The sequence below is a fragment of the Crocodylus porosus genome, unplaced genomic scaffold, assembly GCF_001723895.1.
Source record: "Crocodylus porosus isolate Cpor-Errol unplaced genomic scaffold, CroPor_comp1, whole genome shotgun sequence".
Taxonomy (NCBI): Eukaryota; Metazoa; Chordata; order Crocodylia; family Crocodylidae; genus Crocodylus; species Crocodylus porosus.
In genome coordinates, this window is record NW_017728943.1 from 112,795,240 (window position 1) to 112,819,634 (window position 24,395).

The 24,395-nt window shown below is 40.7% G+C and overlaps 1 protein-coding gene across 2 annotated transcripts in view; it reads left to right on the plus strand.

Annotated features, from left to right (window-relative positions):
- The window catches only part of TAGAP (T-cell activation RhoGTPase activating protein), a 99,227-nt gene extending 76,937 nt beyond the window's left edge, over positions 1 to 22,290 (plus strand). The window contains exons 1-11 of one of the 2 annotated variants that reach the window (XM_019550016.1): positions 11,302 to 11,666; positions 12,520 to 12,561; positions 13,067 to 13,151; positions 13,257 to 13,310; positions 13,971 to 14,037; positions 15,864 to 16,033; positions 16,786 to 16,947; positions 17,144 to 17,253; positions 17,980 to 18,175; positions 18,850 to 18,967; positions 19,891 to 22,290. In XM_019550016.1, the coding sequence (XP_019405561.1) occupies positions 13,125 to 13,151; positions 13,257 to 13,310; positions 13,971 to 14,037; positions 15,864 to 16,033; positions 16,786 to 16,947; positions 17,144 to 17,253; positions 17,980 to 18,175; positions 18,850 to 18,967; positions 19,891 to 21,119 (2,133 nt within the window). In that variant the 5' untranslated portion in view covers positions 11,302 to 11,666; positions 12,520 to 12,561; positions 13,067 to 13,124 and the 3' untranslated portion in view covers positions 21,120 to 22,290. Of the gene's footprint in view, positions 1 to 11,301; positions 11,667 to 12,519; positions 12,562 to 13,066; positions 13,152 to 13,256; positions 13,311 to 13,970; positions 14,038 to 15,863; positions 16,034 to 16,785; positions 16,948 to 17,143; positions 17,254 to 17,979; positions 18,176 to 18,849; positions 18,968 to 19,890 lie in introns of those variants that run through there. The other variant, XM_019550015.1, reaches the window with a different exon arrangement.
- The last annotated feature ends 2,105 nt before the right edge of the window (positions 22,291 to 24,395 follow it).

Consider the following 24,395-nt stretch of genomic DNA (forward strand, 5'->3'; position numbering starts at 1 on the left):
TTTAAGAAGAGGCTTGATGACTACCTGGCTGGACTCATTTGAGTCCAGTCTTTTCTCCCACCCAGGCGGGGGGTCGGACTTGAAGATCTACAGGGTCCCTTCCGACCCTACTTCTATGATTCTATGAAACCAGTTTCAGCCATTTTCAGACTGGCTTATGTACACCAAAATTCTGTTTTGTTACAGGTTTAAACCACTTTCTGATCTTTTAAACCAGTTTATGTGTAACATCTGTCCCTAACCCAGAAGTCTGCACCTGCCCTGCACTTGGTTATCCTATCCTACCTCCAGATCTTTTTAACACCTATATTGATCAGCAGAGGTCTAGGTGGCATTTCACTGATTTCTGAGTAAAGGCTCAAGAAATTCTCATTCAGACTCCCTATCCCTCCTGTCATCCATCCTAAAAATGAAAGGGACCAATAACAATGAGAACTGATCAAGCAGAGTATCTCACTTTCCCACAGTACTTGTGGCCCTGAGTCATGACTCAGAGGTTTTGAACTGCACATAATGGTCATAAACAGAGCAATGTCAACACAGGAGAGGCAGCTTGTCACCGTAAGAATCTGCCTGAATTTCTTCCACAAGTGGCTTGGGCCCACTATTGAGAAACCTAACTACATCAACTAGATAGAAGGTAGTACCTCAGTACTTTCGAGGATTTGGGCCTTGATCTCACATTCCAGGAAACTCTCCAACAGTCCCCCACTGTGGCGAGACCCTATTATCCACAGCTGCTGAACCCAACCAGTTGTTCCCAACTTTCAAATCCATTTCCATACTTCTCCTCTAATCCCAGTTGCAAAAGCCATATAACAGCACCCACCTCCTGAAATTGGATAAGTGGGGGAGAAATGGCAAGGTATGAAAATCAAGAAGATAGATTAATTCAGTTTCCACTATTTCCCATACAATGTGATACAGAGACTCATTGGTTACAGTCAGTGGCATGGTCAGAGGCATGCATCATTTTGAAAGATTCTACCTTTTCTAATAGAAATTCCACATAGATGGCAAATATCTTTGAAAATGGTGGAATATTTCAAAGCAGTAGAACTTTTTCATGTAGGCCCTGTTATGAGAGTATAACCTGACACTAAGATCATGATTCTTCCTGCACCTATTGTCGCCATTTATCCTGGACATAAAACACTAGCTAAAACATAATGATCACATTTTTTTACCAGATAGGAATGACTGCAAAAGGGCAAGGTAGAGAAGAATCAGGCCAACACTGTTACTTCTCTTCTGACATATCTACAAGGACAACAAAAAAGAAGAGGAACCTACTCTGAGGATTTTGGGCGGGAAAATATGAACTTCGAGCCTTCATACAGTTAATGGTGTCTTATAGTAAACACATAAATTTAAAGAAAAAGAGAACTAAGTATGTTCCATTTTAAGGAACTAAAACTGAAGTCTGCTAAACAATATTAAAGATTAAAAATGAGAAGGAAGAGATGAAAACTAGTGAGTGACTAATTTCCTTTTTGGAGGATTATTTCTGAATAGGAACTTAAGCAATCAGGTTCACATTGGTGAGGGGGGTTCAACTAACCCAACATGATTTAGCATATTGGAGTTGAAGTGCAAACTAAACTACCAACACCTTACGTTGCATGGGCTTTCATTAATCTTACAGGCTACTGAAATTGTAACTAAACTCCTGCACACTCCAAATTCCAGTCAAGAAGAACAGTCTGATCACAAAATGGGTGATATTGTTTGTTTAAGGGCAAAGGATTTCAGGATTGGGCACAACAATAGCAAAAATTATAAGCAAAACATGTGCAAACAGGGGTGTCCAAAGTTAGGCCCTAACATTATCCTGTAAGTGGCTTTGTTCGAGAAGATACTAAGCAGCTATAATTCCCATTTACCGCAGCTACTCAACACTTCTGAAAACTGGACTGCTTTTATTTAGCTGTTCTGGTATGATTTAAAGGGTATGCCTGTACTGAAGTGACCATAATATATTAAAAGACTCCCACACTAGGTTTGCTAACTTTATGGAACTGTCTAAAGGAATAATAACTTACTACAGTATATTGAACTGACTATAGCATTTTCCATCAAGTTTATTATTGTCTGTGAGATTCTACAGGATTGTTTAAAATTCTATAAAAAAGACTTTACTCTCTATTGAACATGGTGGGTTTTTTAGAGTAATGCTATTTGATTTCTAGAGAAACCTACTTGTTTAATCTCTAATTGACCTGAAGGAAAAATCCTACTGAATTTATCACTGAAATGTTATCTGTTTTATGTAGTCATGTCAATCTAACAATTGTGACAAGTTTACATTGTAGCACATTCCCACCCAGAGAAAATGATGGTAATCAGAGGTGGATCCCGGGGAGAAAGGGTGCACTGAGGCACTTGCACCCCTTTGATTCCTGCTCTACCCAAAGTTTAAAACCAACTGCCTGGCAGTGGCAGCAGTGAGAGAGTTATTTGACTTCATGGCTCATTATCATCTACCTAAACCCTTCTGAACTTTTTATTCCATAGGTGTTAATGATCCTCTCTTCCTTTTAATGGTCTTGATCCTCCACCAATCAAGCTGCTCTTTCTTCTGTAATTCTGCTGTCTGTTAGGTGCTCATGGTAATGAAGCTCCTCTTTCACAGCCCTACAGATTATTTTTAACTCATTCCAATTTAGTTATATTTGTTTTACTTCAGCCTTAAACTAAATCATACAGCCCTAGGCCCCCAGCATTATTAATAAAGCTTCTAGTTATTTTTAACTAGAGAAAAATATATGTTGTTTTATACATGATGATGCACCTTACCCTGTGCCCCCCTCTTTTCAAAATTCTAGATCCTCCCATGATGGTAACGCATGCTTCTGGCCATAAGCAGAGGGGCTGCATTGGAAGAAGTAACCCTTTCCCTTTCCCTGGTGAAAGGGAAAACTTTCAGAATGTAATAGATGTCTCTCAAAACCAAGGTCAAGTGCAATTTATCTTTCACCATCTGAATTAAAGCAACACCGGCAATAGTCAGTCACAAAGATGTGCCATGTCTAAGTGAACTAATGCAAAAGCATTAGTTGATGAGGTAAGAAAGCCTCCTGTGGCTTGAAAGACATGAGTCTGAGGCCCTCAGGCTGAAAGACACCTCCAGTTGACAACGCTATAAATAGGTAGTTGCTAATTTAAGCTGGGGAGAGAGAGGCAGCTGGATGTGATGCCAATCACCGCATGTCTTGGGTGCCTTAATTGTGCCAGCCTGTTAGGTGGTTTGACTTCAACAGTAATTCCAGGCCATTATGGTCAGCAGACGCATACTTAGAATTAATGAAAGACGCAATAAATCTAGGTGCATGAGATACATTGTTACCTGTTTAACTGGAGAATGCATACCTTATAAAAGTAAGAGTAATTCAGCCTTGACATAGTGTACTACAGAATAATGCATATAATGTGAACACTCTTCTTCAGTGAACTTGCACAAGTTACAAGCAGACCACACTGTTGCACAAATTACATTAGGGTGCAATGTTGCAGCTGAGTCTCACATTTGCTTTGCATAAATGTTATTACATGTTTTTTAGACCATGCAGGTTACTCAGTGGAGTTTTGAACAAACATCTTTGTAGCAGAGCTCTTTCTTGCCTTGTTTAAAAGTAACATGACTCCATGAGATATCTTACAGAAATAGTGCATTGGAAAAGACTGTTTCTGAGATAATTATGGGGAGTCGTGATGTCAGTACCAAATTAGGCATGGTTTGTGACTGAAAGACCACACTCTGCAATTGTTTTCAGAGAAAAGCATTCCCAAAGTAACATCTTAATCATCTTACAAATGAGAGAAAAGGAAAAGCCAAACAAATCTTTAAAAGGAAGTTGGAAAGGAGAGAGGTTCTGAAAAAGCAAACATTGTGATCTTGATTAGTAACCTCAGTCAAGAGTTAATGAACCAGAAAATGGCCTCAAAGCATTGCCAATAGCAACTATTTTTATACCATGTATTATCATTGTCTATTTTCAGTTATATCACATCTGGTACCAAACACAACATATGCAACATAGGTCTAGAAAAAGCCTCCTGGGCCACCAAGTCCAGTGTCCAGATTTTGTAGGCAATACTTTGTCCAAAGGGTCCATGAGAACATCCACTCTGGCCCTCCCCATGTACCACAGTCACAAGGCAGCTTCTCTTCCTAAAAAGTGGACCAGCAGAGATGCACACTTGTTGACTTTTATGTTGACTTTTATTTCAGCAGAGGAAAGATACAAAGCCATAGCTTCATCTTTGCTCAAGTTCCAGGTAGCGGGAGAAAGGGAACCAATTTTCCCAGCAAAACATGGAACAGGCTCTGGGATTCCGCAATCTCTGCCAGTTCTAAACTTTTCCCAAAGTGTGGTAATTCTGGTTGATGATCACTACAGAGCAGTGCACTCCAGCCATGCTCTCTCCCATTCCCTGCAAACCCCTTCCAAAGAAAAACAGTATTCTTATTTGTCAGAAGACTGCAGATACCCAGGAGCAGGCAGCAGTATTTTGTTCCATACAGAGCATTTAATTTTTCCAAGGTCCCAAAGGGCAGTCCAATTTTAAAATGGTGACAGCAATGCAAAGCTGGAGAGTTTACATCAGGCACTCAAAGAGCCACGGTTACTAATAGCAACAAAATAGTGATGGCAATCTTATCTGGCCACTTTCATTTCTCATTTGCCATCTTGATTTTGGCGAAAATTTCTTAGAACATTTTGTTTCACCGCACATGCATGCGAATGGGGGCACAGGCATGCACAAGTACATGGAGCACAACAGGCTACCGTAAATAAATAACAAAAGTACTGGGCCAAATTTACCTGGAGGAAGTTTGAATGAAGTCAGTGGAGTTATATCTAAAATAAACTTGCCTCAGCCTTCCATTTGTTTGAAAGGCAGGACTGAGGGAGAGAGTGCACTTTCAGTGAAGGTGGTGGTGAGAGTTTTTCATGACAGTCTTGCTTGTAACCCAGGAAAGAGAAGCCACAATTTATTCTACCAAACTCAAAGCTGAGGTAAAGAATAATCACTCCTAGGCTAATAAAATAACTAAGTAGTCAGCTGTTAGCCAATCTATTGTGATAACTAGTATGAAATTAATTGTAATAATGATTTTGAGGATATAGTCACCTGTTCCTCATACTAGAGGTCATCTGCCATGATTATTCCTTACTTCAGTATACTTCAAGCAATAGTTTAGGAAGGGGTGGCTTACCTCAGGTTAAGAACTAAGATTTTGCCCAATCACCAACTTCCTGAGCCCAGAGTTTCTTTTCTTGTTTTTATTAGCATGAACCACAAATTTCACAATGAAGTGTTCTTACAAACTCATATCAGACATGTCCAAAGGCCCATGAAAATTTTCAAACCATTTGAGTGAGAGTGAGACAATGCATATGTGGGAATCAGAAGCAAGGTGCGATTTGACATGGACGCTGGGTTATGTCTGATTTCCACTGATTTTTATTTTGAGATTTTGGATCCGTCTGATGCTGAATTCAAAGCAAAACTCAAGATGTAGATTTTGGAAAGGCACCAACCCACATACACCAGAATCTAAAGGAAATATTTGCATGAATCCTTGAAAAGCAAAACCAAGATTCACACTTCTCTGGTTTCAATATGCATAAACAGTGCTGCCTATCCTGCAGAACAACTGAGCTTGGCAAAAAGCAGTGTCCAGGCTTCTGCTACCAAAATGGATAAGGAACTGAAGCTGAATAAGAACTCAAACCTGTGGCTATAACAAAAAACAACTAAGTAGTTTCTCATGGCATTGCAATTTGAATTAGAACAAGCAACATAGCCCTTCAACTAAGGACTGGATCATATTCCAGGTGGAATTTTGCTACCAAACATTTAGGGTCCAGGGTAGACTGGTATCCTATATAATGAAGCAAATAGGCTTCTCTGACACTCTTCTGTGCTTCTTTTCCCCTTTCAGCTTATCTGGTCATCTGCCTATGTTATTTCTTCTTAAATCTCAGTTACAAGGAGCATTCATCTAAATTTCCCAGAATCCTTTTTGCTGGCTGTAGCCGTGGTTCTGAAGTATATCTGGAACACAAAAGCCAGCCATTGAAAACAACTGAAGAGCAACAAGAACACTGCTGTGAATGAAAACTACATGGGCAGGACTTCCATACCCCACGCAGGGCAGTCTGGAACTATTATACAGCTGCTGATTGAAATCCCAGTGAAAAACACTGGAGCTGCCAGTTTTTCTTAAGTTGCTGGAGGAGTAAAGTGAATGCAAATAATACTGCATACCAGGAAGATGTCATTGGAATGGCACCTAAAACACTTTTTCCCCAGAGAAATATTTGCAAGCTTATGTTTTAGCTATAACCTCTTCCTGTGCAACTGCAAAGCAATGTAGAGAGCTGTAGTGAACTCACCCTTCAGTTTGATCCTAATATGTGATTAGGATTAAAATCTGCAGCATATGGGTGGAGAAAATTGAGTGGAGAGGGGTGTTTTGCAAAAATAGGGTTGGCCTGGATCTATAGCCTACTTCATCCATGTTCATTAGCAGCAGGGGCTGTTGCAGTTAACAGCTCTGAGGTGCTAAACCATTTCAGGTAGAACAGAGATTGATCCATCTGTGACTACCCCCAACTTCATATCTTAGATTTATGTCTCATACATACCAGAGAACAGAATGAGATTAGAGATACATTAAAAAAAAAAAAACAAAGATTGTGATTCATCCTGTTCAGCTACAACAAAATTGTGCTCTGTGAATCTCCTGTCAAGTCTGGCAGTGCAGCACCATAGTTTCCAATAAAGTAAAATAAAGCAAACCCCATCTTTGGTTTTATCAGTCCCCTTTATTTTGGTAAATGGTTCTTTTTCCCCCCGGGAAAGAACAATTGTGCCAGTGAGACAAAACTGGAATACAGCTACATTTCAACATTAAGAGGCAATGATGTAGAATTTGGCTCTTTCTGATGGATTATATAGGGGCTTGAAAAACCTGAGTGCCTTCCTAGCATCCTGTTATATGGCTTGTCACAGCTAAACTCAACAAAAGCAGGTTCACACATCATGCTATAAAAGCATCATGTGAAAGACCTATTGAAATAAACAAGAGCTAGCCACAGTTGGGATTTTCCCATTTGTGGTTTGCTAAGGGAAGAAAAACAGATACTTCCCTGAAAGAAACCTTAGCAGCTGATTATTTGATTCATCGCTCTTTTGTTTACCACTAGTCTCCACGTTCTTTCTTTTCCCAGGTGATATTCCTTTTCATTGTCACTGTCTCAGGTCCTTCATGTACAGCAATATCAGTAATTTGAGAGCTGCAGAAAAGTGGCCACGCCTATCTAAGCGACCATGAAAAAAAGTATCTGTTAAAACATTGTTCTGTTTGATTGGCTGAAAACATTTGGAAGCCTTATCACTTGAGCCTGCTTTGACAAAACACTTGAGAATACGCTGTAGGATTAACCATGGATGGGCAAGCTTCCTGCTGCATTATTTCATCATGTATCATAATTTAGAGCAACTGTCACACACTTGTGCCCCAGCTCTCAGACCTCGTTCACACACACATAGAATATAGCAGTATACTAAAAGTGGCACAAACTTTTCTTATTATGTCAGTATAAAAGTGCATAATCATTTACATCTGGGAAGGCAATTAAGCTACACCAGCATTAAAGTGTTGCATGTAAATTTGGGTTAAGGAAGGGTGCAAATATAAAGCCCTATATCTATTCCTGAATAACTCCACATGTGGGCACACAATAACTCCACATGGGCGCACACTTATTCTGGAATAAGAGTATTCACACTTACAGTTAATCAGGGATAGCTAACCAGGAATCATTCCTCAGAGATAATTCCATGTGTAGACAAGTCATCAGGTACCTTTATATCACTTACAAAGACTCATAAAAATATAAGTGGCTGGAAGTGGCCTCAGGAGCTCATCTAGTCCTCCTTCCTTTTCAAGGCAGAATTATTCCCATTAAAACTGTTCTTTACAAACATTTGTCTATCCTGTACTTAAAAGCTTCCAGTGACAGCAATTTCACAACCTTTCTAGATAACTTGTTCCAGTACTTAACCACATCCAGGGTTAGAAAGTTCTTAATATCTATCCTAAATCTACTTTCTTGCAATTTAAGTCCATGTCTTATTTCCCTGTCTTCTGTGGATGTGGAGAACAAATCATTATCATCATCCTCTTTGTAACAATGTATTTTGTATTCAAAGACTTATATTTCCCCTTCAGTCTTCTTTTCTGTAGACTAAATAATTCCAGTTCTGCCACCCTTTCCTTGTATGTCATGTTTTGTAGACCTCTAATCCTTTTCCTTGCTCTCCTCTGGACTCTTTTCAATGTGTGCACATTTTTCTTGAAGTGTAGCAGCCAAAACTGGACACAGTACTCCAGGTGATGCCCCACCCAGTGCTGAACAGAATGGAAGAATCATTACTCATGACGTCTACACAGCACATCCATTAATACAGCTCAGAATGCTGCTAGTCTTTCTCTTTGTCCCCTAGCAATAAATAGGACACTGTTAACTCATATTCACCTTGTGATTGGCTATAACCCCCAGCTCCTTTTCTGCAGTACTGCAGCCTAATCAGCCACTCCCTAGTTTGTATCCGTGCATTTGATTGTTTTGTTCTAAATGCTGGACTTGGCACTTGTCCTTATTTGGTTTCATCCTATTTACTTCAGACTATTTTTTCAACTTCCCAAGGTCATTCTGAGTCCTAATCCTATTCTTTAAAGTGTTTACTACCCCATCCAGTATGTTGCCACCTGCAGATTTACACTCAATTCCATCCTCCAAGTCATTAAGGAGGATATTGAACAATTCTGGACCCAAGACAAACCCCTGGAAACACCTATTTGATACTTCCTTCCAGCATGACTTTTCAGTTACTGATAACTAATGTTTTGTATAGTGTTATCCAACTAGTCATGCACCCAGCCATAGTAGTTTCATATAATTGGATTAATTCTAGGAGTTGTACCAGTAGATGATGGTAGATCAAAATCCTACGCTGTGACATAGAGATACCATTCTCAGTACTGTATGTAAACCATGTCTAAGCCCTCCAAGATTTAAATTTATATCTGTGTTGGAGTCATGGAGGAAGTTTTTTTAGCCTGCACCAATTACCTTCAGTGTGCAAGAGCAGTTTTGGCAACTGCTACTGCATCACTTTTTACAGGCTCCGTAAGTCAGCTGTGAAACTACTACTGCCACTATATTCAAGGGCAGTTCACATTGTGAGGCCACTCCTTCCTTTGTGCACCTGGTGCTGAATGAAAGGTCATCCTTGTAGCAGCTGTCCTGGATCTCATGGACATGTGCAGGAGTTCTGCAGGGCCGGATAAAAGTCAAGACTGCATAATTTAATGCTACCTTTTCATGACCATGATCCTGTTAATTGTACATGACCATATCACAGCTTCACAGAGACATATCTTTTTTTAAGACACCTGCTCTTCAGAAGGAGGTTGTCTGCTTACAGTGAAAGAAGCTGCTTTTAAATCATTTCTGCCTGAATTGAGTGCTCATGAAATACACCATATGGACACCTCTGGAAACTGAAGGAGGTAATTAGGAATGTTAAGTATGTACTCGCATTGTCTAGTATTTTTCACATTCCCACCCCAAACTATGGCCACAGTTCCCTAGGGACTGATCATCTGGGGATGTTGTTACATAAAGATATAGCAATCTGTGTTAACACATCAATGAAATGCCAACAATCTGCCAGTCATAGTGACAAATATTGCTGCTCAGACATTCAAAGACTTACAATGCACATATGTCTGCACACACAGTGTTTAGCCTACAGACCTAGTTTGGCAAAACGTTCTGTACACTGAATTCCCATCGACTTCAGAAGGCATCTGGTGGGTAGAGTATTTTCAGAATGACCCTTTCTGGGTCATCTAGTGATTACAGCAAGAGACTGGACACCAGCAATCCTTAGTTCTAATTCAGCTCTGCCAATGAGTTACTAAGGCCGGTTCTTCAAAGATATTTAGGTATCTAACTCCCATTGATTTCCATATGGATATTAGCAGGCTTTAGGAAATTATATCTGTAGTTTGGATGTGGTTTCTGTTTACAAAAATTAACCACTCCAAATGCAAACTGAATTCAATGGACACCCAAATACCCTTAAGGAACTAGACCTAAGTGACCTTGAACTAGGATCTTAAAGAACGAGTCAAAAAGAGGCTTAGGCGTGGAAGCACTGACTGTTCAAGCCCCTGAAAAGTGGGCACTGGGACTGTGCGAAGCTTCAGTCCCTGATCTGGTTCGGCAGAGATTCAGCCCAATTCGGTGGCCGAATCTCTGAATCCAGATCAAATCAGGAGACCCTTTAATCTCTCCAGATCAAATCGGAACCCTCTGAATTGATTCTGAGAAATTCAGAAAGATTCAACCATTCGGACATAGACACAGCTTTAAATGTTTTCTCTACATACCTCTAGGTAGCAGGCAGCTCGTGAATGCTGCGATGCTGGGGCAGATGGAGCATCCCACAGGAGTGCAGGGGGCTCCCCAGTGTGCTCAGCAGCAGACCAGAAGTGGACGAGAAGCATTTCCAGTCCACTTTCAGGCCCACCAGGGAGAGTGCAGGGGGGCCTCCCTGCACCCTCCCAGCTCAGCGACTGGTGCCTCCTATGTCTGGGCAAGCACCCAGGACCCCCCCATAGCCCATCACTGAGCATGTGGAGGGCCCCTCCCTGCACTCCTGTGGGACACTCCATCTGCCCCAGCATCGCAGCGTTCACAAGCCACACTGGTACCTCGAGGTATGTAGAAAAAACACTTAAAGCTGTGTCTGTGTCTGAATCGCTGATTCCCTGAATCGGCATCGAATCTTGAGGTTCATGTTTGGCCTAATTGAATCAGGGACAGTGATCCGAATCAACAAATTGAATCACTGTCCCTGATTCGGGCTGAATCCAAACTGAATAGGGCTGCTTTGCACACCCTAGTGGGCACCCTGCTCCAGGACTAAGTAGGCAGCTGCGTAAGGTGACTAATAGGGCATAGCTGAGGTAGGCTGGAGGGCACCTGGTATCCCACCCCTCACCCAGACTTAGGCTTCACTACGTATGTCAGGCACCTAGGCTGCAGGTCTGAGTTAGGTGTCTATGCATGGCTAGGATTCGCAGCTCTTAATCCACACCTACACTTCAGTGCCAAAGCTCTCCCTGCTTGAAGGGGTGACTGGGGAGCTCTAGTCTTTTAAAACACAGCTGTCACCAGCTGCGTACTTTCTTTTTACTAGCCTACTGGTTTTAGCAGTCACCCAGGAAATGGGAGACACGGGCTTTCAGCTCTCCTCAGCCTGGGGTCACTCTCCAACCCCTTTTTATGCCCCCATGAATCAGGTTTTCTTGGCTGCAGAGTGGCCCAGCTTCAACAGGAGAGGACATGAAGCAGGGGAGGTAAGCTTCTGCATGCTAGCTTTCACTGACTGTGACATAACAGCATGCACATGGCAGTTACCATGGAGTAGCGGATGAGCTGTAAATCCTGATCCTCTTTATCTCACAGTGACTATTCATGTGCCCATGGCCTGAGACACACAAGTTAAGTGGCTTCCCCAAGGCCACAGAAGTACACAGTGTTAAACTTGACTTATTACACAGAGGTGCTTCTGTTAAGGTAAAAAAGAAGCAGCTTTCACATCAATCTCTTGACTTTTCTTTGGCTAAATTCAAATCGCTTGTTTAAATAAGTTTGACATAAACATATTTCCTTATTGATGCCATTAATAAATGCAGAGATGCTAGTTATAAAAACAACAAAACATTTAAACATCTGATTTACCTTTTGCTTTTGACTCAGTGTGTTTATCTTTTAGATTTCCCTCAGATCATCTAATAGATTTCACATACATTTGTAATCAGTGTCCAGCTGATTTCAATTTTAAATTCTCTAGCACAGATCCCTATATTTCAAAGTTTGGGATTGCTTATAAACAGCTTGTTGCTTTTAAAAAAGAATGCGCAGTTTGGCTCAAAAAGCCTATATATAAGGTCACATTTGATGTCACAGTATCCCTTTAGCTGCAAAAGCATAGGGTATGCTGCTAAGGTGGTCGTAGGACAGAGTGCCCCAAGTGCCCTTTAAAAAGTTCATCTGTACACGCTACATGGCAGCATCCTTTTCACACTTCCCACCTGATGATAATGATATGACATGGAACTTTTACCTATTACACACCTCAACTTTTCCGTACAAAACATCTCTCAGGGTTTTTTTTTCTTACAGGGAAAAAAAACCAGCAGTAGTAGCCCTAAAAGGAAAGAGGAAGCCTGAATTTTGAAGCCTCTATAAGAGAGTCTCTATATGCTACTGCCCATGACGCTTCTTCCTGTCTCTTCTTTGACTTTCCACCTGCCCCCACTCTCCATTTATAATGCAGCGCATGTGGGTAGGACGGGTTAGTCACCCTGTGTCTCTCCACTGGAATAGTAGCAGCAGAGCATCATGCTGTTTCTTTTTTTCTCTACAGTTCGCTTGAGGTGAAAGAACTCTGGCTGGATACAATCCTCTGGTAAGCCCTGCACTGCTTCTGAGCTGAATGTATACAGTCAACATTAATGTTAATGTACCACAATATATTTAGATGATCTAAAAAAATATGTGCAGGGGGCGGACTCACTTTACTGAATGTAACTGCATAGTGGACTGAGTTGTGTAGCACTGAATTTGAAAATCGGCACTGATATTATGTTTGGTTTTGTTGTGGTGATTGATCTAAGCTGTCAGCATTTGTTAACTATTCATTGAATGTTCTGAAAACCAAAAGCTTTTTCTTTTTCTAAAAAGAAAGAAAGAAAGATACAGCTCTAGCTGTTGAACTAAAAAAAATGCATTACAGACAGCTTCAATTTAACAGTGTTTTATGATGAGCTGTGAATAAAGAAATTAACTTGAAAGGAGCCCTTTTCTTTTTCAAGATAAGTTTTAAATGTTATAGGTTTGTAGTAGAGAGATAAAAGACTGGCTAAATATTCCTGCCTGTAATATTTATTTCTTTGTCCATTCATTCTGTATAGGCAAACACAAGAAGCCAAGGAAACGAGAATCAGTAAAGTTCCTTCAGCTAAATTCCTAATGAAGGTGTTAAGCAGTTGCAATGCAGTAAGTGTCTTTATTGCTCCTGTTGAGTCAATTTTTTTTTTTTAAATGGAGGTTTTTAAAAATACCGTTTCTCACAGTTGGTCTTTTGTTTCATTTTTTCCTTAGTCAAAAACACTAAATATCAGTACCATGGAGGCTTTGATTGAGTGCAAATCAGAGGTAAGCAGTCAGTAAAAAATTCCTATGTATATCAATGTGTAATTCCCCAACAGACCTGGGGTCAGATTGTCACAGAGCAGGCCCACCTGACAAAGGGGCCTGTTGACTGATACCAGCTGAGAGTCTGCATCTTGTTTGTTTAATGTGTACTTAATTTTGAACCGCTTCTGAAAAAAGTAAACATATTTAAAGTGAATTTAGAACAAGATGCAGAAAGAGATTGGACTTCTTTGTGGATATCACAAAGAGTGAGATATATCATCACTAATGGGAACACAAGCTTGGAAGGGACAATAAAACTTGTGGTTCAGGGCATAACCCATTCTTTAGCTGCTAGAGAACAGAATGAGAATGAATTTGGGGGCTGATTAGTCCGTATCTGCCTAGTATAAGGACCTTACAGAATCCTCAGAAGTATTTAATACTAGTCACTTTTGCAGACAATTTGCACCTCAGTTCCCATGTTCCTTCATGCAACCTAGAACTGTCTGTTCCAAATGTCATAGAGAAATTAAATGTAATTCTAGAGATAATTATTTCAATGCTTTACTGTCTTCTTCTTGTACATAAGGCTTATCCACCTTTTGAGTTCCAGATGTGGTTTGATTATTGTTTTTATCAGTAAGTGGCAGTTTTGTAACTGATAACCATTTATTTTAGGCTGACATCAAGAAATGCCAGCTTTTGGTACCATATGAAAGTGAAGATGGGCTTTGCCATCTCATTGGTAAGTTTTGAAAAGAAAATCTCCTCCAACAGAAATATTGTGAGCTGATTATTCTGCACATCTTTAGCTGCTTCCTTCACTTAACAAATTTATATATAAGTATTATATCACTAAAATACAGGATATTGCCACCTCCTCTTACCTAAAGCTACTGTTATTGCTCTTTTGACCATAGGTGGCACTCAACTCATTGTTCCTAGCAGCCAGATTTTGAGCCTTCACTCATGTGCTTGGGCATTACTCATGTGAATAGCCTCACAGGCTGCTTTTGTAAATATCCATAACGGTTTTGCTGATGTTTTAAGCAACCATGGATAAGCTCTGGGTACAGTAGAAAATGCAGATGTGTTTCCTTCCATCCCTCAAAGCCTCTGATCTTATAGATTCATAGCTTGTTAGGGGCTGGAAGGGACCTTGCAGATCATCGGGTCCAGCTCCCCTGCTCTAGGCAGGGAGACAACTGGGGTTAGGTGACCCCAGTGACATGACTGTCCACATATAAACACTTATATGTAGAATTTTTTGTGGGACAGACCTGTATGTGTGTTTATCAGGAACAGGTCTGAATTTGTACAATGGGTCATATCATCTTCAGGCTGCAGTAGCATCGGAAGCAGAAAAACCAAGTTTCTTGTTGATTGATGGTATCCGTGAGACTATCACATCATGTGACATTATTACTGATTTTAACAGTTTGTGATCAGTGACTTGTGGTGAGCCACAAAGTGCAAGTCTTGTTGAGTATTAGTTCCCATAAAGTACCCATTTTGGAGTTGCAAGGTACCATGTCTGCAAAGATGGGAACTTGTTTAAAAAACACTCCAATAATATAACACAGTTGCTATATTATTTGGAAAAAAAAAAAATTACATTTCATGATGATCTTAAAATTTGCAGCATGGCACCACGTGTAATATCCAAGTTCAAATCCATTCCTGAGAGATTTCTGAACCTCAAGCAGATAAGGGCAGGGTCTGGTAGTTTTATCCACCAGGGCAAGTGGCTGGCTAGCAAAGTCTTATAGCAAAAGGTCTAGCCCACTGAGTCACCGCATTTGTTTTTCTAAAGCATAAGAAAGAAGGTTTGAAGCTGACATGAACACAAGTGGAACCTGATTGCCACAGAGAGTTGAGACCCTGTGACATATCTCCATAGTTGTAATACAGCAAGCCAGAGATAGCATGTGCAGATGATCTGAGCTACCCATTCCCAAACTGAAAAGGTCTGTTTCTGTTAATGCATGAAGGTTCACAGTATGATACTTGGGGAGTGCTAATGAGAGAGGCATGGGCCATTGACTTCCTTGAAGTGAAGAATATGAAAGAATGTTCCTGTAGCCAATGATTTGTCCAATGCTGAAAAGATGGATTTCCCAAATGTGCTGTTCCACTAAAATAGACATTGAGTGGGATCAAATATAATAGACAGAAGGAAAATTCTGACTTCTGCAGACCTGGCACAGACATAATTATCACACAAGCTGAAATGCTGAAAATCTCTCTGACATCATTTGTGTGCTCTGTGTTCCCACACTAAATGTTCTAAGATAAGAGGAAACAGTGACATAAAAACAGGAAAGGTGGTGCCTTTGGAGGACTTGTCATAGTTTTAGTTTAGAGTTTTGTTTAGAGGTTATGTTTCCTTAGTAACACCTTAGCTATCTTTTAGGTTAGTTTTGCTCTATTTAGTTTGAGCTTTCAAATGCACATTATGAATCATTTCTTCATGCTATATGTCATCTTGTGAGTGACGTGTGTATACACGTAAGAGCTTTCTCGTGTTGACATTTTTTCCTTATTTTTGTTTTGCTTTTTTTTTTGCACCAGACGGTAATAAGAAAAGAAAGAAGGTAATATCATGGCCCTCCATGCTGAGATGGAGCTCCAGCATATCAGAATCCTCTGAATCAACAGAATCTGACCTAAAGTTTTCTTTGTTTGGTCAGCCTCTGGCAATCATCTGTGGTGAGAACGACACACTCCCTAAACCAATTCAGGTGAGCAAGTGGCTGGGTGGCATAGCCATTTAGTACTTCCCAATTGTAAAGTAAGGAATTTTAACATTGGAACTAAAACATTGGCATGGGAGCTAAGACAGTACTGGACCCAGGACAAATCCCTGGAGAGCCCTGCATAAATATTTCATTTCAATTTAACTTTGGGGAGAGCTGGGTTCTATTCCTGGCTCTGCTCCTTGTTTGCAGAAGGCCCAAAGGAAATCACATTTTTGTGTCATTGTACCTCAGCTTTCCCACCTGTAAAATGGGGATGATGCTACTTTCCTCTGTAAAGTACTTGGAGATCTATTGATGAAAAGTACAAATAATAGTGATGTTAGTCATTGGGACTTTTCCTGTACTCTAAAAAAAGCCTGGTACCTCATTTTCAATGAGAACTAGAGTCTTGCAAAGGGACTTGTAAAGCAACTGTTTAAATGACTGCAAGGATTAAACTTCTTCCAAAAGGAAGAAAATCTATGAGCACTAGCTGTGAATTTCAGGAGGACAGAGGGGCTTGGTTTGACACACTACAGAGAAAGAGTTCAGGTGCAAAGTTCACACAGGATGTAAAACTAATGCTTTTGTGAGGAAGACCAGGCTCTTGTAAGCAAGCACTACATAGCACTCTGCTTTACAAACAGTGTAGAGTTAAAACATGTGTTATGTTTAATAAAACTGCTTATCTTTTCTGTGACTTGTCCTTAATAAAGTAACAGTTCCTCTTTTTTCTCTATTTATGTTTCTTGTAGGATATTCTTAACATACTATACCTTAAAGGATGTTTCACTGAAGGAATATTCAGAAAAGCTGCCAACGAAAAAGCACGCAAAGAGTTAAAGGAAGAACTGAATTCAGGCGTAGAAGTTGCCTTGGAAAGCAAAACTGTGCATCTATTAGCAGTGGTTCTTAAGGTAAACTCAGTTGGTTTTAGCTCTGATAGTCACTTTCTAATAAGAATGAGGAAATTGGGGTTGACATCCTTTGGGACACGCATGTATGTTTCTAGCAGTAAACAGGTATACACATACCATGTAGCTAAAACGGATTAGTCTTGCATTGAGTTGGTACAGGGAGACTCATATGAATCATATTTTCTTTTCATTGCAGGATTTCCTCCGAAATATTCCACATAATCTGCTGTCATCTGAACTTTACGATGAGTGGATGACAGCCTTAGAGAAGCTGAGCCATGAGGATAAAATTGAAGGAGTAAAAGAGTAAGTTTTGCAGCCAATCCCACTGATAGGGAGAGTGCATTCATCTTAGAAATTTATAGTCTTGCTTACACTTTTCTCATTTATATAAGTTGATACATCTCCTACCATGTTTAATTTGGAGTGAAGATGGCATTGAGCCACATTTTTTCTTAGATATATTTGAATTTCTCCTTCTATATATTTGAGAAAGATTATTAGAATAATGAAGAAACAGACTTGCAATGTTTTGGCAATTAAAGCTATAGATTAAAGTGCACAGTGACTTGGAGTCAGGACTTCAGTGAGCTTTGAGTCTGGTCCTTGGAAAACAAGAGTTCTTACAAAGAAAATAGCAAACTATCAACTGCAGCTACAAGCTGATTGCTATGGAATAACTTTAAAGCTACATAAAATGACTGTAGAATTTTAAATGCTAAATGTCATTCATATTATGAAAAGTCTCCAGTAATATACCTCAGTTGTATGTGGCTTATCAACAATGCTCACTGATTCATTTTAAAACATGAAGTATCGTTATTCTTGCTTTCTGGTCAGGACCTTGTGGTTAGCCAGACACTCAGCTGCTTTGGGGGATTTCTGAATGATAGATTTGTAAAACGGTTTTATTAAAAAAAAAATCCTTCCTCTTTTTAGAGGAAATTCTATCTGCATGAGCTTCATCAAAACTTGCTCAAATAAAGAAACTTTGTAACCTGAATTAATTTTATATTTTTCACATTTACTTAGGGTGGCAGACAAACTACCGAGGCCAAATCTCTTCTTACTCAAGCATTTGGTCCTGGTACTTCACCGCATCAGCCAACTCTCTAAGGTCAACAAGATGGACGCCAGCAATCTTGCTATCTGCATTGGTCCTAACATGCTGAATCCGCAGCATAACAGTACCCTACCACTGGAAGTCCAGAAAGAGATGAATGAAAAGGTTAGTTGAGTTTCATTCCTGAGCTACCCACCAGTGTTGTAATATTCCCTTTGAAGTCCATTATCATTATTATTTCCTTGCAAATTCCAAAAGAGACAACACCACTAAATATCTGAGAATCCACCCTGAACTGATGTTTGGGAATCCACAACATGGTACGAACAACGGGTTAACCTAAATTTCATTCTGGTGTCATTCTAACTCCTGCATATATATGTTGACATATGATATACATACCAAATCAAAGTTCCATGTGTGCTATTTGAGCTTTCAGTTGAAGCTAAAGTCTTCTCAGCTATATGTTGGGCTGATCACCATATCTGTGGTTTCAGGCCCCATGTTCCAAAGTGGTCCCATGGCTAATCCAGTTCTGCTAGCCTTTCATCTTTCAGCACAGTGCTTTTCAAAGATACGTTGCTACCTGCTGCATTGAACTCTCTATAATGCAGTGGCTTACCTTAACGTAATAACCACAACTGCTACAGTTTTATATACCAAGCAGTGCTCAGCAGTGTGAAAGTGTGTTAGATATTAAACATTTCCTTTTGACCCTTTGGATTAAAAGAGATGAGTTGCATTTTAAATTGCAAAACAAGACAACAGCTAATGACATTTATGAAACTATTGGTTTGAATGCCCACTTAACAAAGAAACAAATTGTCTCATTTGCACAGGTGAAGGCATTGGTGGAATTCCTCATTGATAACTGCTTTGAAATATTTGGAAATGAAATATCTTCGCTCCTCAGTCTATCATCTGATGATTCACTGGAATGCACAGACAGCTCTACAGGTACTATCATGGACTGTCTGACTTCATGTATTGGTCTATTAGACCCACTCTTTCCAAGTTCTTGAAGCATCATTGTATTTACCATATTAAGTTTTCAGAGACAGCACATAGATATGCGGAGCACCTGACACAAAGTTACAATGTTGTTTTAACTGAAATGTTCTAAATGCTAAGGGAGCCACTTAGGTAATAGTAGCTCACAGGACTGGATTCAGTCCAAATGGTAAGCATCTGCTGCTCCTGTAATTTATATAATAATAACATCACCACACTCTCACAGAGCGGTGTGGTTCTGGTGAGTGTCCTCAACTCCCAGTTAAGTTGATGGACCTGCCGTCAATTCACAGAAGGGCTCAGCAACTCATAGTTTTGAGTCCATAATGATCATGGAATGCCCTCCTAGTGGCCCACATTCTGCCCTCAACTCTTGGTGTAGCTCCTGCTGAGATCACTTCTCAGGGCCGAGCGACATTCAGGGACAGATTATATCTGCCCCTGTGCACTAGTAAAAGAGGGAGGGGATGTCAGGAACCTTCCTCTCTATAAATTCTTTGGTAGAAATTAGGCATGAGGTTCTGCAAGGATCTGCTGGCAGCTCAGGAAGGGAGAATGGTGCTGTGGCCCTGGCTTGCCTACTGCTGAGTGGGAGGGGATGGACATCCATGCTGTGCCCTTTCAAAGGGAGCTCTCTCACACCAACTTCTAAATAACTGAACCCCCTAAATTTGTCAGATGAGAACTCTTCAGAAGCTACGAGCTTATTCTCAATGTTGTGCACTACTATTTTTCCAGGGAACTCTGGGAGTTGGGCTCCTAGGCCTGTGACTTAATAAAAATCAGCCCATCCACCAAAGTTGAGCTTATTTTCAAATAGGACTTATCACACCATGCAAAAACTAACAGGTTCTCTTTCTGTCCCACAGAACTAATATCTACAACTCAGCAAAATGACTCTGCTTATGACAGCCCAGATCCCGAGGTTGAATGCCATTCCAGCACCTCCCAGCTTGACCTGCTCCAGCAGGCCGAAGGGAGCACAAGAAGCTTGAGTAGCAGAGAACTACAGTGCCATCGACCACGGGGCCTACTCCCCTCTGCCTTTTCCATTGTCCCTTTTAAAAAGCTCATCAGCTCAATGGACAGACGATTCTCAGAGCCAGACATGCCCTTTGAAGACTGGCCCGAAGACAGGATAAGGAGCCAGAAGCTAACTAAAAGCGAGGACAACTTCACCACCCAAGAGGAACAGCTGGTATTTCAGGAACCAGAACTTGAAAAGCAAATGCCAGGACATGTTTTTCCTGGAGGCCAGTATAGGTATAAAAAGCCACTAAATCTAAAAGTGAAAACCAACTTGCCATCAGACTCTCTACCCAAAACATCCTCCAGTGGTTCACTGGATAGCTCCTTATCCAATTCCGACTGTTCTGTCTTTACTAGCTCACCATTAGCTTCTCCTACCAGCCCCAAGAGAAACGTCTTAAATAGGCTCCAGTCCTTTTCCACAAAGACTGCAGAGGAAAGCAGTACACCCAACCAAGAGATCAGAAAACATTCCATGTCATTCTCTTTTGCAACCCGCAAAAGAGACAGCTTCAAGAAAGACTCCAAGAAGGAAAGACAGTTTTCATGCAGAAAAGTCCAAGAAAACTGTATTGATGATGACAAACCATTGCTTGCAGAGCATCAACAGAGGTTACGTTTCAGGTCAGCTGATGAAGTATTTAGAGAAGTGGACCAGAAGAATCCTGGCAAACCCCCATCTTATGAAGAAGCAACTAAAAACTGCCCGGCACCTAAAGTTCCTCCATATAATAGCTTAACAGTTCAAACCATGAGATTAGGTATGTCAGATAAAGATTCTTTAACATCTCATCCATGTCTCAACTATATGGAGGATACAACAGATCAGAAGGACCTACTCAGTGGCAGACTTTCTATGGTAAAGGATTTTCAGGCAGAAACTGAAACCATTGATGTTGCTGTTGGGATCAATGCCCGGGCAAGTTTACCTGTAACCCCTCGAGTTTATCGTCTAAGAGCCATGTCTGAATCCTATCAAAAGAACAAACAAGAATATCTGATTCGACGGTGCAGCCAGCCCATCTTTGATGTTGACCAGATCCAGTATGCAAAGGAATCCTATGTTTAGATAGTCTGTTCATTTGCAACAACACAGACTAGTAAACATTGTAAAAATGGATGGCTTGCTCATCATCCACAACACTTTCAAAGAGGCAGGAATAAGCTAGTTTGGCAGGAATACTTATTTTGTGTAAAGCTTTCCTGAAGCAAGTGTCTGCCCAACATTAGCATGTTCTCCTAGTATTGTATATTATAATACAGAAAAAATTGTATATGTTGTACATAATATATTGGGCTGAAAATCTATGCAAGAGTTGTGTGATAAACAGTGTTGTAGTTCTGTACTTAAAGGTACACTTTCAAGGCTGGGAGGCTCAAAACTTATCCCAGCTTCCTTTTCTCTTATTTCAGTATATAGACTCCATGTGATCTTCATATGTTTGTTTCCTTCTAACTAAATGCTTTGCTAATTGTTAGTCTTTTTTTTTTTTAAATATCTTTAAAGGCTGACAGTCCATCAGGATTGGAGATGTTAGAGATGGAAATGAGTTATTCCATCATTCAATCTTTTCCCGCCCTCTGCTAAATGCAGTACTGCTCCTTATGTCCAGAAATCCACTTGGGTTTCAGTGGCACAAAGTGATAGGGCTGCCCCCACTTTCCTGGGGCAACTGTTTCCAGCTCTCTCAGACCTTTCTGTTAGAAAGTTGTCCTTTCTCTTCAAGAAGCATTTTCTTGATTTGTTCCCTCAACAATAATTTTCCCTCTTTGTTGGTTATAATAGTTGCCTTATCACTTACATGTAATTTCAGTCAGGGCCATATTGCTAAGTCCCTACATAAGTAAAAAAGGATCCCTGCCCTGAAGCCTTGACCACCTAAATAGACAAAGCAGAGGGTGGAAGAAAAGAAGGAATATTTTCTCCATTTTAGAGTTCCTGAATAATTAAATTAAAAATGCTGTACATCAACTTCTCTGACCCAAGCCTTGTTATAACCTCCTGTGAGGTTTAATTATAAAAAAAAAACAAAAAAAACCCACCTTGACAGTGCCCTTTTAACTTTATAAATATAAAAATGACTGGAAGTGTAGTCTGTCGTCCTATGTATTAACTTCTATTTTGATAGCACTTAACTCTGATCTCTGGTTCAGCGTAATCTTGAACTATGAAATGGAAAACTTTTTCTAGTTTTATTCCAGCATGATTTCACTACAATAAAGCACTTTTTTCTGCATGATGAGGATATTTTCTTCATTGTCTCTCTCTTTTTATGAACACTTACTATCCATAGACCATGACATATGCAAATAATAGGAGACTGACCAGTTTTAATGTGTATTAATGTGTTATTACTATTACCCCTTTAAGAGACCTTTTAACTATATTCTCAGAGACAAATTCTCTGCCAGAGAACCAGGTTACAGCAGCACAAAATAATATTACTTATAGGTCTAAGAAGAAGTCTGAAAGGGATGATTCTGCATCAGGAGGTGACGAGACAACGTGGGTATAAGGTAGATGATCAGAGGGAACTGAGTCCACAGCTTTCCAGAGCCAATTCCTCCAGTAAACCATGCCATTGTTCCCAGATCTTATGGGTTCATAGCAAGCTAAAGTGTTACTTGAAGCCACTGGTTCTGGAGATGAGTAGATATGTGAAACAATCAGTTTTCCTTTTTAAAAACATAATAATTTATCCTTCATGCTTATAGAGGGACATTTGAATGTATGATTAAGCTACCACTAAAGGTTTAGAAACTAAGAAGCATATAAAAGAACCCCAAAATGTATCATTCAAAAATTAAATGTCATGATCTGGGTATGTGGCAGCATTGGTTCTGCCTTGGGGACAGACTAGGTGACCTCCCAAGGTCCCTTCAGATTTATTTTCTAACATTGTGATTTTTTTTTTTTGGTATCTGACTCTTTTTTTTCTATTATTTGGGATTGATAATATCATGAACCTCAGGAAAAAGAGCTGCCCATCCCCTCTCTGCAAACCCACCAGAATACCTGGGGTGTAAACAGGCACTCACCAACCTTTCTCAGACATACCTCTCCCCCAGGGTCACAAGGAGCTCTGCTTTTCAAGCGAGTTGTGAATTATACCTTGTTGGGCAGCAAGTAGTACTCAGTGGGCACATATACACAGGATGTTTACTGTGGAGTTGCCTAATTAGCTCTGCAGTAAACATCCCAACATCTACACATGTGCTCCTACTAGGAAACTAATAAAGTGCAGCAGGTTAATACTTGTAAATACAAGTACTATGCTGTTAAAGAGTGTTTTTCATGTGCAGCAATGCATGTGGAGACACTGAGCCAGCTGGCTGGGGCACAAGAGAGCTTCAGTGCAAGGGAGTTCCTACTGGCTTGCCCTGCATTGAAGCACCCTCATGCCCCAGCCAGTCACTACGCAGCATATTGAGCTGGGTCAGAACAGCCCTGGGCAAGCAGGTCGACCTCCCAGCTTAACATGCTGCTGTCCCAGGCAGACTTGTAAATGTGGCACCTGGGAGCAATGAATTCCAGCGTGATATGCACCAGAGTTTATTGCTACACCTTAATATTCACATGTAGATGCACCCAGTTTGACTCAAAATATACTTGGAGGTATGATACAATCTTCCACAGCATCAGAAGATGAGAGAGTTTGTACCAGACATTGAAGGGTTGCTTACCTGACCGGAGGGTGTCCCACAACGAGGCTTGTCTCTTTGGAGATGCTGTACTAGGGCAAAGGAAATTTGTCCCAATGGGGACCCAGTACTCAGGGCAAAATGAAGCTATCCCAGACAGGGATGTCTTGCTAAAAGGAAAGAATGGAAAAACCCCAGCCAGGGGTTTGAAATCAGAGAGGGACAGTAAGGGAGAGCCTGCAAAAATCCCATCCTCTGGATTGGTTGGGAGGGTTTCTTTAAAAGCGGGGAGTTTTCCCCACTCAGAGAAAGAGGGAGGAGGAGAGAAGGGTGTACACTGTAGAGATAGGGCTGCTTGAGCCCAGCCGTAGTGACTGCCCCCCTGGAGCGCACAGGAGCTGTGGTTAGCCGCCAGTCCATCAGAGGTGCACTCACACCCCAGGACTCAAGCAGGTGCTTTGGAGACAGTAGGCTGATCCCTTCAGGCAGCTGCCTGAGGAGCACATGAGTTTGCTGGTGAGGAAGCAAGACCCCAGTTAGTGTGTGTGTAATTTCAGGGAGGGCTGCGCAGCTGCAGAAGCCTGGCCCAGCACGTCCCGGTGCTCAAACAAGGAGAGGCGAGATTCAGCAAACTAGCCTCCGTTCATCTGTGTGTGTGTGACCTAAAGGGAGAGGCACGGGCTGCAAGGGTCAAACCCAGCAC